Raw genomic sequence first — 12354 nt, 5'->3', positions numbered from 1 at the left:
TCACAGCTCACATGAAGTTTTTCTACTGCCAACAGACCAGTAGCTAATGGGTCAGTGTAGGCAGCAAACAAAAAAAACACCCACAACGCTTTACAATTATATTTGCTAACAATTTCATGGAAGAGGTCAGAGGCCAATAGGCTGACAGAGTGAACTTCAAATGGAGAATGTGGCATTTCATTTTTAAACCACACTGAAAGGCAGAACAATAAGGGCTTTTTGTGACATTCCAGACAAGCCCACAGCTCCTTGGAGGACTTTCTGGTCTACGTGGCGCATATCCAGGCATGCTTGGAAGCACTGAGGACTTGACAATTGCTTGGTCAACCTTCTCAAAATTATTAACCAGGCTTCTTGTGGGAAGAGCCTTATGTAACTGAGGCCAAAAAAGATGCGTTTCCTGGGTTGTGTAATGCACTGATAGACCCATGTACGGACAAGCCCACTGGTGGTCGTTAGTCTGTGCAGCACAAGACTTTTCCGACAGCGTGGTCAGGATTTCCAAGAAAATGAAGTGGGTTTGTGCTCCGACAAGATGCCTTGCTGGCCTTCACCAGCTTAAAAGGGCCCAAATCATCTCTGCCTTAATTTCTGCCCTATCTTAACACAAACACCCCCCACCAAGTCTGTACTTACATTGCTGTGAATAAAAAGAAAAGTTATTGCACAAAACAACAACAACAAAGTCCACTAGCCACAGAAGTTTTTTTGTAGCTGATATTTCACTTGCCTACCAAAGTGACATGCAGCTTGAAAGACAGTGGGATACGAAAGATATTCACTCTTCAACCCTGCGTCCATCGATGTGGCTGGCAGCAGTGCCACTGACTTCAGAAGCGGTCGGACTCATTTGCAAACCCAGGTTTCTCAAGGTTCATCTTAATACCTGCCTCTGTTATTTTTACCTATCTTTTCTGTGCTGAGCTACAGCAATATCTTTCTGGTTCAGCTTTCAAGCAAGTTTATTCCCCCCCTCGTCCCCCCCATTCTTGTGGTGGCCTCAGCTACACAATAGTGCAGGTATCTGGAGCCTGAGCAAAGTCTGTCTTTATAGATGCTACGTTCCCACTGAATGGCTGAAGGTCAAGGGGTCGCCCCGCCGACACGTACCCACAGGGGCACCCTGTTTAACTCTCACCCTTTAGCATGGAGATGACATCACCAGTTGAGCTTTGAGGTTACACAAAAGCCCTTTTCCCGGTCCTGGGAAGGATTTTCCGAAGCCTCAGCAGAATGGAGCTGCTGCCTTAGAACAACCTTTGTCTGAGACTCAAGAGCGTCTATGCATGAGCGGACGTGCCTAGTGACCGTATCTTTTCAATTTCTGACCCACATTTGCATCTTAAAACTTGTCAACCTCCACCTAACTATGCTCCCCCCACCCCTGGCCCCTGCTCTCTCCTTTCAGTCTGAAATCTGTGCCTGGTCCAGCTGCCTGCGGGACTCAGCTCCAAGCCCATCGGCACGTCAGACTCGTTGACCATTTTTTCAGCACATGGTGTAGGTTAGGTGGATGCGGGGAAGTAGAGTTAACCCCAGCCCTCCGCATTGCCCAAGACCCACACCTGAGGGGTTCAGGGAGGCCAAGCGGAAGGAATTTGCTCTTGTGGGGTGACGCTCAGCCATGGGGCAGATGTCACTGTGACTCACCATCTCCCAAAGCCCCAGCAGCTGCTCTGCTCCCTCCGTCCGAGGGCAGCCCTGGGTCAGCAGCTCTGCATGAACCTCACGTGCTTGAGCAGAGGACCTCCCGGGGAGCTTTTCTGCACAGCCTCATTCCCAGACCCCCACCCGGCTCACTTCAGCCTTACGGAGACACACTCTTAACTTTTTGGGACAGAGCACACCAGGTGGACATCAATCTTGCTCACTTCGGGACCACACGACCCCAGTTTTTCCACCGCATCCTTCATCAAGCGCGCCAGCCTTTGCCAGGTGAAGGAAAAGATGCGGTTTAGAGAAGCCCCGAAAGGCGTCTCGCCCTTACAAACTTGCTGCTGGGCAGAGAAGAGCAGGGATACACATCCAAAATCTTCATCCCACGGAAGGCTGCAGGAATGCTTTTACCACTAGATGTCACGGCAACGCCGAGAGCTGCTGAGCCTCCGAGCAGGGCTTCCCCGCGCCCGCAAGCACAACTCCTTACAACCTCAGCCTGTGCCTGGGGGAGAGGAAGCTTTTCTTTCTCCGTCACGCCCCCGGAGGGCTGCTCCTCAGGCACCCGTGCAAACCAGCAGCACGTTAGTAAGGAGAGCAGCACCGGCCCCAAGCGCTGCCCCCGCCCCAGCCGCAGGCCGACCGGCGCGGCTCCTGACCACCATGCAACAGCAGACAGGGGTCAGACGTGGCACCTCCCGTATGCTCCCCAGGAACAGCCCAAGCTGCAGATGCTCCTTCAACCTTTCTCACAGCAGAAATCGGTCTTTAAAAGAAAAGAAAAGGAAAAAAAAAAATAGTACATTCATGCGTTAAACAATAAACCCAATATCTCAGAGCAACCAGCTCTGTGAGGGTCCACCTCCCTCTCCTACCACGGCAGTGGGGAGCTACCATGTCCACAGCCACCCCGTGATGTGGGCAGGCTACGCTCACTTGCAGGAGCTTTACCACGAGGTAGGAAAGAACCCAAGAATCACTAGGGCAGAAAGAGAAAGCAGGAAGCAACAGGGCTTAGAGATCACTTATAAAAGAAAAAATTATAGGCAAATAAATCAAAGGTCCTGTGACTTTTTTAATTTGCTTCTGATTTTCCTTATTTTTACAAGTAACACACCCAATTATTTATTTTTTCCAGTGGAAGACTCGATAACTGCAGCTGCTTTGCTGCATGAATGTGAAAACATCTCAGATATATATACAGAATATTTTGATAAACTGCTAATAACTGTTGTTGCTTCAGCTGTTGCATGCCCTAGTAAAATGGAACTCGTTCTCAGAAAATACTAAGAATCCACTCCTTCAAAATTACATCCTTTTGAATTGTCCTACTTGTGAACTACCAAAAGTGAGATGACCAAACCATAAACCTCTTAAAATTCTTGCTGGCCGCGTTCAGAATGTTTGGAGTATCCCAAATATCTTCCTGGTCCTTTGGATCAGGAAAACAGAACATTTGTGCGTGGCTCTGGTAGCATTTCGTTTCATGACAAGGCCTACAATCACAAGTGCTTCTTACCTCGCTAAACAGCAAACTATTTTTAGACTTTGATTCGTGTTGGCTTTGCTCTCACAAAAAACACGTAAAAGCACTGCTTCAGAGAGGAAACCTATGCCAGCATCATTTTTCCCAATTTTCACCCCCGCTGCCCCAATAAGGATGGACCAGATCAAAGACGGAACAAGTTATCACGGAAAATGCTAAAGCATATGTTGTAAGTCAACAACTGCTAGTCAACCCCATGAACGCGTGACACATTCTCACACCTTCTGCCTCTTTCAGTAATAATTATACATTTCTATATGCCTAACGGCTTTATGGGGGCAGAGTTTTAATGACTGGTAAACCCTTGTATCCACCTAATGGTTTAGTACTCGTGACTTGTCTGGAAAAAAAATCATGCTCGTTCTTTACATCTGCTGGTGACACTGAGGTTGTTTTTACCTGTATGAACACGGTGAAGAGGATGACAACAGTTGTTGCTGCAATGAACAGCTTCTTTCTGCGAAAATCAGGAAGTAAGAAAACCAAAGAGAAACAAATGGCTCCTCGGAGCCCTCCGTATGCTATAATGAACTGGTCTTTGCCGGTGATGGTGTTCACGTGAAATTTGTTCACAAAGAAAGTCAGCACGAGAACCCCTGAAAAGCAGGAAAGAAGATGGGAGCACATCAAACAAAAAGAGCAATTAGATAAAACTCATAATCTTATGATATATTTTACAGTAAACCACCTCTGAACTGGTAAACCTCAATCACAAGGAACTGGCCAGGGCCCGTGGTGGTGTATTCCCAATGTGCCATTGCAGAACGGCTTTTTTTCCAGCCTGGTCCAACAGGTTTGCATTTTATTTGTCTAGATAAAAATTAATCCCCAACACATTTCTGATTTGGGAGATTACAGATGCCATTGACCAGCCACAGTTCTGGGGGCTTGGTACAGCTATAAAATTTTCGGTAGCTCACCTTGTAGCAAATCCTCTTGTTTTTTAACTCAGCCGTGTGCTTATCACAGTCCAGTTGGGAAACCAGAGTTTCCTTCAGAAGGACTCTGAAGTCTGCAGGGAAATTTCAGCATTATCCCGCTCCCATAACCACGGATCCCCAGAACGTGGGGGATCTGGTGCCTCGGTGTAAAGCATCAGCTAAATACTGAATAAACCGTAACTATTGGCAACATAGGATGAATTAGCACATTTATTTTGATGGTAGTTATTAAAGTTTTTAGGGCTATCCTATGGTCATATGCCAGCCAAAACTTTACTTGTATAATGATATGGAGCCAGATTCCAAGAACTGAATTGAAATATTAATTGATTTATTCTAATCGGTGATAACAAACGATTGAATTGCTTGGATTATAAATTCTCTCAAGGCAAACCATCAGCAACAACTTAGTCACAAGTTACCCTCCAATTTCCAAAGGTTTCCAAGCAGTAGCTTCGATAAGCAGCTATATCCTGCCTGTGTTAACGTTGTTTCTTCACAAATCTTTCACTCAAAGATTTATACTGTATGAATTTAAGACTACGTAAGGCGGCACAGCAATTGGTGTAATTTATAGTCATTTGCCAATACATACACAGATGCAGAACGGTACAAAAAGTCAGGCCTTAAATCAGTAAGCTGTGATCTCAATACCATGATAAACATCTTATTTCCTGGAGATTAATGGCCATTTTGAGAACTGATGACACAGACCGTCATTGACTTTTGCTAGGAATTAGCTGGATCCACATCACTATTGCTTTTCTAAAGGGTGTTTGTAAAAGAAAAAAAAAACTTCGAAAATAGTGCACTTGTAATGTACGTACCAAACATCTTCCCACACACATACAACTAAAAATATCCGAACTTTGACTGCACATCAGACCAGTTTGAAGAAAACTAAAAAGCTGGGGATGCTCAGGAATAGGGAACTCAATTAACTGAGCCTTACACCTTCCCCATCTCTGAAGCTCCGTGGGGCTGGTGCCTTCAGTTTGAAGGTTCTTTGTAACTTAAAAATAAATAACTAAATAAAACAAAGCACACCTCAGATCACATCTGCACCTACTGTAAAGCTCAGGCAGCGCTGATGATTTAAAGGAACAAAATTTACTGGAGCTGATACCCTGGCCTTTGTCTTAATTTAATCCTTCCTCATAAATTATTATTAGCATTCCCTAAACTAATTCAAGGCCAGTTTGCTCCGAGACATGACATACAATCAATCATTTTGAGCAGAATATATTTTCTTCTGGAGATATACCTTGGGAAAGAGCAGAAGGAAATCTCCCCAGTGCTTGGATAACAGTAGAGTACTACTGCTGTCATGCAATTAATGTACTTTGCTTTTCTGATTCTCTCTCTTATGTCAAAGTAATTCCAGTCCCTGGGCTTCAGCAGAACACTTTGCTCATTTAAGAGCACTGGGAGGGTGCAGTAAAGGACTAGAGTACAGCTTACACGCTAACCTCAGCACTGTCAACCCAAAAGTCCCCAATTCCTGCAAGCAAACCCCGTGGGTGCCTCCCATTTCTGGCCCAGTGCCTCCAGCACGTCCAGAGCCGCTGGACGGGTCTGAGCAGGTCAGGGGCTAATCTCCACCCCCGCCTCCACAGCAGGAGTTCCCCAGCCCGGCTTCGGCTTCGTGCGCCACCCTGCCCAGCTCACGTCCTCCCGGCACGCCTACGGCTCTCCAGCCAGGTGCTGCAGAAACGGGACACCCTATTCGGGATCAGATGTGCAAGATGCTTTTCAGCCCTGGTTTGTGTTCGTGTTAAATTCAAAGGGGATTTTGGATGGAAAGAGGCTTTTCTTTCCTGGCTGTAGCGCTGAGACCTTCTTTAATAATGTGCTGCATAATTTGAGAATACAATCAGAAGAGCTGTGTTTAAGAGGGCCAGAGGATTTTCAGAGTGCTTTTGTAATGTCACTACATTCTTTGTGTCTTGCAACGAAGAATTTTTGAACTAAAAAAAATGTCAAACTCACTCAGAACTTTTTTCATTTGAGCAAATAATTTAAGAGAAAACCACTTAATTGTAATAAAACATTTGAGCGTACACACAACTGACTAATAAGCATGTTTCCAAGTGCATTTAGGACTCATAGTTATTAAAACAAACCTTGACATGTATTAACAGCTAATAAAGCCCGTTCTGCTGTCCTGCTAATCATGGCCTATCCTATTTAAGCAATTTCTTGAAGTGTCTATCAAATTTGAGTTCACTCTGTTTGACTCAGTGGTTTGGAAACATAAATCCTGTTGAATGTTTTTTAGCTCTCAAACTCTTTGCCAAAATGTGTGCTCTGTTCTATTTGCAGTTAATATATATGTAGTTAATATATAAAAGCACTCATAAATGAGAAGGCACTCTGCACTCACTTAGGTGACAGTAAGTGCATACTGTAAAGGCAATGGAGAATCAGCCTCTCCGAACACCAAATCAGTGCAAGATACAACTGGGGACCATGGTAGAACAGTGCATCTATTTTTCTGGTCATTTACAATGCATGAAAACGGGCTCCCAGAGTATTCTGGGACCAGGACTCAGGCTTTCATCATAACTGATCTCAAGAAATTATCTTTAGACACAGTTATCAGGAGAGTATTTTCATGCATAGCTCTCTTCCTCTTGTTATCACTTAGTCTTGGTCACTTTTTTAGTATGAGGTAGGTCAAACACTGCAATAGGTTTCCCAGGGAAGCTGGAGAGTCTCCATCCATGAAGACAATCAAAAAACATCTGGACAGTCCTGCTTGGCTGTCCCTGCTTAAGCAGGGGGTTGGACCAAATGATCTCGAGAGGTCCCTGCCAACCTCAGCAATTCCCTGATTCTGCGCAATTCTGTCATTTTCAGTCCTTATCTGAAGTTCTTGAGTAGGAGCAGAAGCATCCTCACATTTTAGGTCCCAATTCTCATCTACCCAGCAGCAAGCTGGATAGATGCTCTTCTGTAAAACAGAACAGCATCTCCAGGGACAGCTGTTTGAAGGTTCCTCCAGTTTCCCATTTAAGGATGCTGCTGTACACAAACTTGTTAGGAACTAAAGCCCTTAAATCTCTGCAATTCAGAATATGCAGTCAGAGGCCCCATGGTTTTACACGGCGCTCTGATCCCAAGCTATGTACTTACAATCTCCCTCCTATTGTGAAGATACCAAGGGACTAAGATACACTGAAATGGAAGAGGAGATCATGGCAATCAAAGGAGGCTCTAAGACAGAGGTATTGATAAAATAGATGTCATGAGAATTTCTGTTTAGCACCAGTGCTGTCTATAGTGAGTGCACAGACTAGGAAATTGCAGTAAAATGCAAGACTTCCTATTGAGCGAGTGATGGAGAAGGAGGGAAGCATCGGCTGTGGTGTCCCACTTCAGTCCTTGCATTCGCACGTGGGATAAACACACATCCAGAGTGAGCAGGAAAGGATGACGGTGGGGGCAGGAGCATTCTCTTATTTAATGGAATCACATTTTTCACTCCCACAAATAATAATATATATATATAAAAATAAAATCTATCATTTCACCATACCTAGTGCTCTCCAAATGAGACAGAAAATGACTGTGAAGCAAATGTATGGCCAGTTCCACTCATGGTTTTCTCCAATGGTGGAAACTCCAAGAAAGATGAAGATGAGGGTATCACTAACACTGCTCCACATCTTCATGAAGTATTTGACTGTGGTGTGAGACTTCAGAGAGATGTTGGCTTCCACGTAACGTTTCATGCCCATGGCACAAGCAATGATGCTGAGAAAATGAAAATAAAACAACAATTTTTTCTACTAAAGCACACAAAAATGACATATTGTCATTTATAAAAAAAAAATAAGCTTCATCAAGTCTTAGATGTTTGCAGACATCTCACTGGGTAGCAATTCACTTCCTGCATTGGTCAATAATATCAGGAGGACCACCGGCACAATAAGACACTGTATAGGTTGACCAGACTGTCTGAATCTGTTTTTTAACAGATAAACAACTCGCCACCTATTGCATTTATCGTAGCCACACAGCAATACCTACAATTAACTCCACCCAGTTCTTCCCATCACAATACGCTGGTTTCAGTTCTTTAACTTTGCCAAGCTCTAGCCACCTGAGCCGAAGAGTTTCATGCTTAGGAGCCCACATTACCTATTTTGCCCAGATGACAGAAAGACATTTGGGGGTATGGGAGACTTGCGTCTCAGCAGGAGAAACATGTAAATAGGACTCCTGTGAGTTTGCTGGTATCTGGTCACTACAGCAAATTCTTGTAGGACTCAGAATTGGTGTAGTTTAAGAGCAGCCCGAATGCTGTACTCCTTCACCCAAGGGACCAAAGCTAATCTAAAGTTGGAGAACCTCAAGCACGCAAGGTACCTCACACTGTATATTTCTAAGCCTGACCAGACTTGCACTGTATATTATTTGGGCGCAGCTAGGAAGCCATTGACTCCACGCGACCAAGAGACAATAAAATGTTCAAGCACAGTCATAAGGCGGCACAATGAGCCAAGAAATGCTTTTCCTATAGTCGGAACATCTGACCTCCTCAGGTATTGCATATCCAAGGTCACTTCAGAAGTGTGCAGCACCAATTAAAACTTCTGCCTCGCAATTTTTCATGGATAATTGGATCTTCAAGTTACAGGGTACATGCGGTTAGCCTAATTCATCAGCTTTTCAAATCAATACATTTTCAGGCCAGCAATCTTAGAAGGTCAAAACAATTGAGTGCTCAGATTCAAAGCTCCATTTTTTATATTTTAACCTGGACAGAAACATTTTGTTTTAAATATTGTACCAGCAATAGCAAAACGGCTTTATGTTTCCAACATCTGATTTCCATTGGCATTTGGTAAGGCCATCCACACGGAGTTTTATTGCGTTAAAGATGCCTTTCACAGGGGATATCACAGTAACTCTCGTTACATTATATCACACACGGACAAGCTCACAGAGAAGTAGGTCCTCGGCCTGCAGAAGGGCACCTGGGTCTGGCAGACTGACTTTAAACCCCAGCTGTGGCCAGGACAGGTAAGCGACCCATATAGATGCAAACAGGTGTTGATAGGTCATGGTCTTCGCAGCATATTATCCATAATGTATCCTCTCAGCTAAAAACTATTCAGGAAACAGCCATGCAACTACTGCTCTGCAGTGAAAACATCACATTTAACCCCAGAATTTCACCAAGGAGATTCTTTGCATTATTTGGGCTTTGATGGAAAAAAACCCCAGGGTTGCCACCTGGCCCCAGCGAACAGGAGAGTTTGCAAATGGGCAGAGCTGACTGTGCTGTGATTGCGGTTTCACAACCTGTGTGAAACCAAAGACCCCAATTCTCTCCTCTGCAGCTATTTATTTATTTCAGGAAGACCCTGTGGGCCAATGCATTGCCGCTCCTACCCTGCACGGCTGCTAACAAAAGCAGAGGAAGGCTCTCTTTCCTTCTGGCTCATCAGTGAATCATTAGCACGTCTTCACTGCCACAACTCCGCATCTGTCCTTGGACCAAGATAAAGGAATGGACAACAGCTGTATTAATTTCTGCTCCACTTAAAGCACTAAGAAAATCAGCAACATTATTATGGGAAAATACTTATCAGATATTTGGTTGGAACAACAAACAAGAGATTAGAGGGAAAAAACCCAACCTTTTTCAAATGAAGATGCACATCCACCCACTGTGAGTTACTGATCTCTGGGCTTTGCACTCAAACAAACAAAAAAAAACCTAACACACACACACACACACATTTCCATTTCTTTCATTTAAAAATAATTGTTACTGGTTTTCCTCTTTGCCGTGAAAAAAACCACACTACTTTGAAGGGGAAAGAAACAATTGGGTTTGTCTGAAATTAAAACTGGAATTCAGGGAGAGGACTTGTAGTAAAGGCACGCGATACGAAAGGTCAGACTCTGAAAAGCCACACTACTCTTAACTGGGGAAAGAGATCCCGTTTTATCCAGCAGCATGAGACCAAAATTCAAAACCCTTTTTCATCTAATGTTGTTTGAGTTCGCATCTTTCATCTCTTAAGAAAATGTACCAATACTTAAAAATGTTCTGAAATCGGTCTTTTTTGATTTATCCTTTTTAGCTTGACCCACTTTGCATAAAGCGCTGAGCCAGAATGAGTGACAGGTTGAACCAGAGGCTAGAAAGAAAATAACAATTTCTTCTGTTTCTCTACCTGCCTCAATAAATAGTGGATAAAATAGTTCCAGCTAGGAACTAAAAAGTCCAATGAGAATTTATGGGCAAGAGACTTCCTGAGCAGTGGTTTGGCAACACTTTTTGGGAAAAGGATACGTGTTCACACCAGATTCACAGACAAGGAATAAACTTGACCTGTTCTGTCACAACTTCAGAGGAGGGCACTGCCACTAGGGCAAAAGGAAAAAAAAAAAAAAAAAACCAAAAAACCAAAACTAAATGAAAAATCATTTGCAGAACTGTTTAGCAGATTGGGTTGCATTCACAGATTTTTTTTTTGGACTACGTAGAATTGATTGTTTTGGCAATCAAACTATTTTCCAAAGAAACAAACTGCCAAGATCTGCTTCTTATAATACAGTATTCCCTGGTCACAAATGAATGAATTGTTTGAAATCGAGATACATAAAAGAGGCATTTATAATTTGGCAATTATAAGACCAGCAGTGCAGGAATCAGCTGCCTTTGCAATTGTTTTGCTTTAGAAACAATGCATTATTCAGAAGACTAGAAAATGGGTTCCATTATGGGTACAGTAGACTGTGATTGATAGAAGGAGACACCATTAGGATTAAATGTTTTCTGCTCCATGACGATTATGCAGCATATTTATTTCACTGTTCTGTCTTACGCTCCTATAAATAGGCTTTCTCTTACCTATTCCCAGAGCTAGAATTGTTTTCAGTAATGCTAGAATATTGCTCCTATTAACCATTCGAGGAAACAAAATCTGCAAGATATAGGAATAGTTTCCGTCCAAAACAGTATCATTAGTTTTAAAATAGATCTCCCAGATACTCCTGTGTCTAGCTGGTACCTGACTTAATTCTTTTATTTTCTTTTTGTCTTCATTATTATCAGATTTACAGTTGTTTACACAGTAGCTATCAATGCAGCCTAAGTGCACTTTATAGTCTTTAGGGGAATATGAAATAGTTGGTGGTGATCCTCAGCACCAGCTGTCTTGGTTTAGGCAGGAGAACCAAACGTAACAGATATCAGCCCACAGAAACCAGAAAGACTGAATCACTCTGTTTTTCATCTGCCTCTGCTTTGACCATTTGGATTGTTTTATCTGTTTTTCTTCTTAGCACCTGCTCTGCGAGTGAAAAGCGGGAGGTAAGCCCAAAGCTCAGTCACCGCTCTTAAAACTGAGAGATCTGGCCCAAAATGATTCACTTTATTGAAAGGCCTACCCAGTACAAAGAAAAATAAATTAACTGCGTTATCTATAAATCACAATTTGTGAAAGACTGAATTTACAGAAACAAACTGTTTTGCTTCGCTGATCCGAAAAGTTGCATTGGAATACGTGAGATGGTATCTGACACAGCGTGGGACTCGGCTGCAGGACACGGGCAGTCCTCATTTGCCCCGCGTTGCGATAACCTGGTTGTACAAAAGCTTCACAGAGTAAACCCTTCAGTGCTCCAAAGGGTTTTTTAGATTGAAGAGTGTGTAGGTGTCGTGGTTTGGCCTCAGCCAGCAACAAAGAGCCACGCAGCCGCTCGCTCGACTCCCACAGCCGTGGGAAAAATCAGCAGAAAAGGGCAAGAACTCGTGGGTTGAAATATTATCATTTAACAGAACAGGCAAAGGGAAGAAGAAAGAAAAACAATAACACCGGTAAAGGAATACAAGAACGCGATTACAGTACCACCACGAAGCGCACCGACCGGACCCGCACCGCCGCAGCCGCCCCCGAGTGGCGACTGACTCCCGCTCCCGGGCTAGCTCCTTTTATAGCGGGGCATGGGTCACGTGGTATGGAATACTTGCCTCCCCTGCCGGCTCCTTGGGGTAATTAACCCCATCCTTGCCGGAACCACGACAGTAGGGCCGACAGCGCTGTCGTAAATCGCAAGCAGTTTGGGCTTAGTACCTTTGAAACCTCCATCCCCGACAACTTTGGCTGAAATCGGTCAGCAGATTTCAAACATTACTGGAGATAGAGAGATGATGGATGCCACCCTCACTCAGGAGACCAGACAAACTCA

The 12354-nt window shown here is 43.8% G+C and overlaps 1 protein-coding gene across 1 annotated transcript in view; it reads right to left on the bottom strand.

The window, feature by feature from the left end:
* LOC309675980 (sodium/hydrogen exchanger 2-like) overlaps positions 1-12354 on the bottom strand; it is a gene marked incomplete at both ends in the record, with an annotated part of 29424 nt that overhangs the window by 13508 nt on the left and 3562 nt on the right. The window contains 2 exons of the mRNA XM_082488419.1: positions 3602-3798; positions 7682-7899. Coding sequence (XP_082344545.1) covers positions 3602-3798; positions 7682-7899 — 415 coding nt within the window. The remainder of the gene's footprint in view (positions 1-3601; positions 3799-7681; positions 7900-12354) is intronic.

Source organism: Vanellus vanellus (genome assembly GCF_965231255.1).
Source record: "Vanellus vanellus genome assembly, chromosome: 10".
Taxonomy (NCBI): Eukaryota; Metazoa; Chordata; class Aves; order Charadriiformes; family Charadriidae; genus Vanellus; species Vanellus vanellus.
This window is presented reverse-complemented; position numbering and strand designations above follow the sequence as displayed.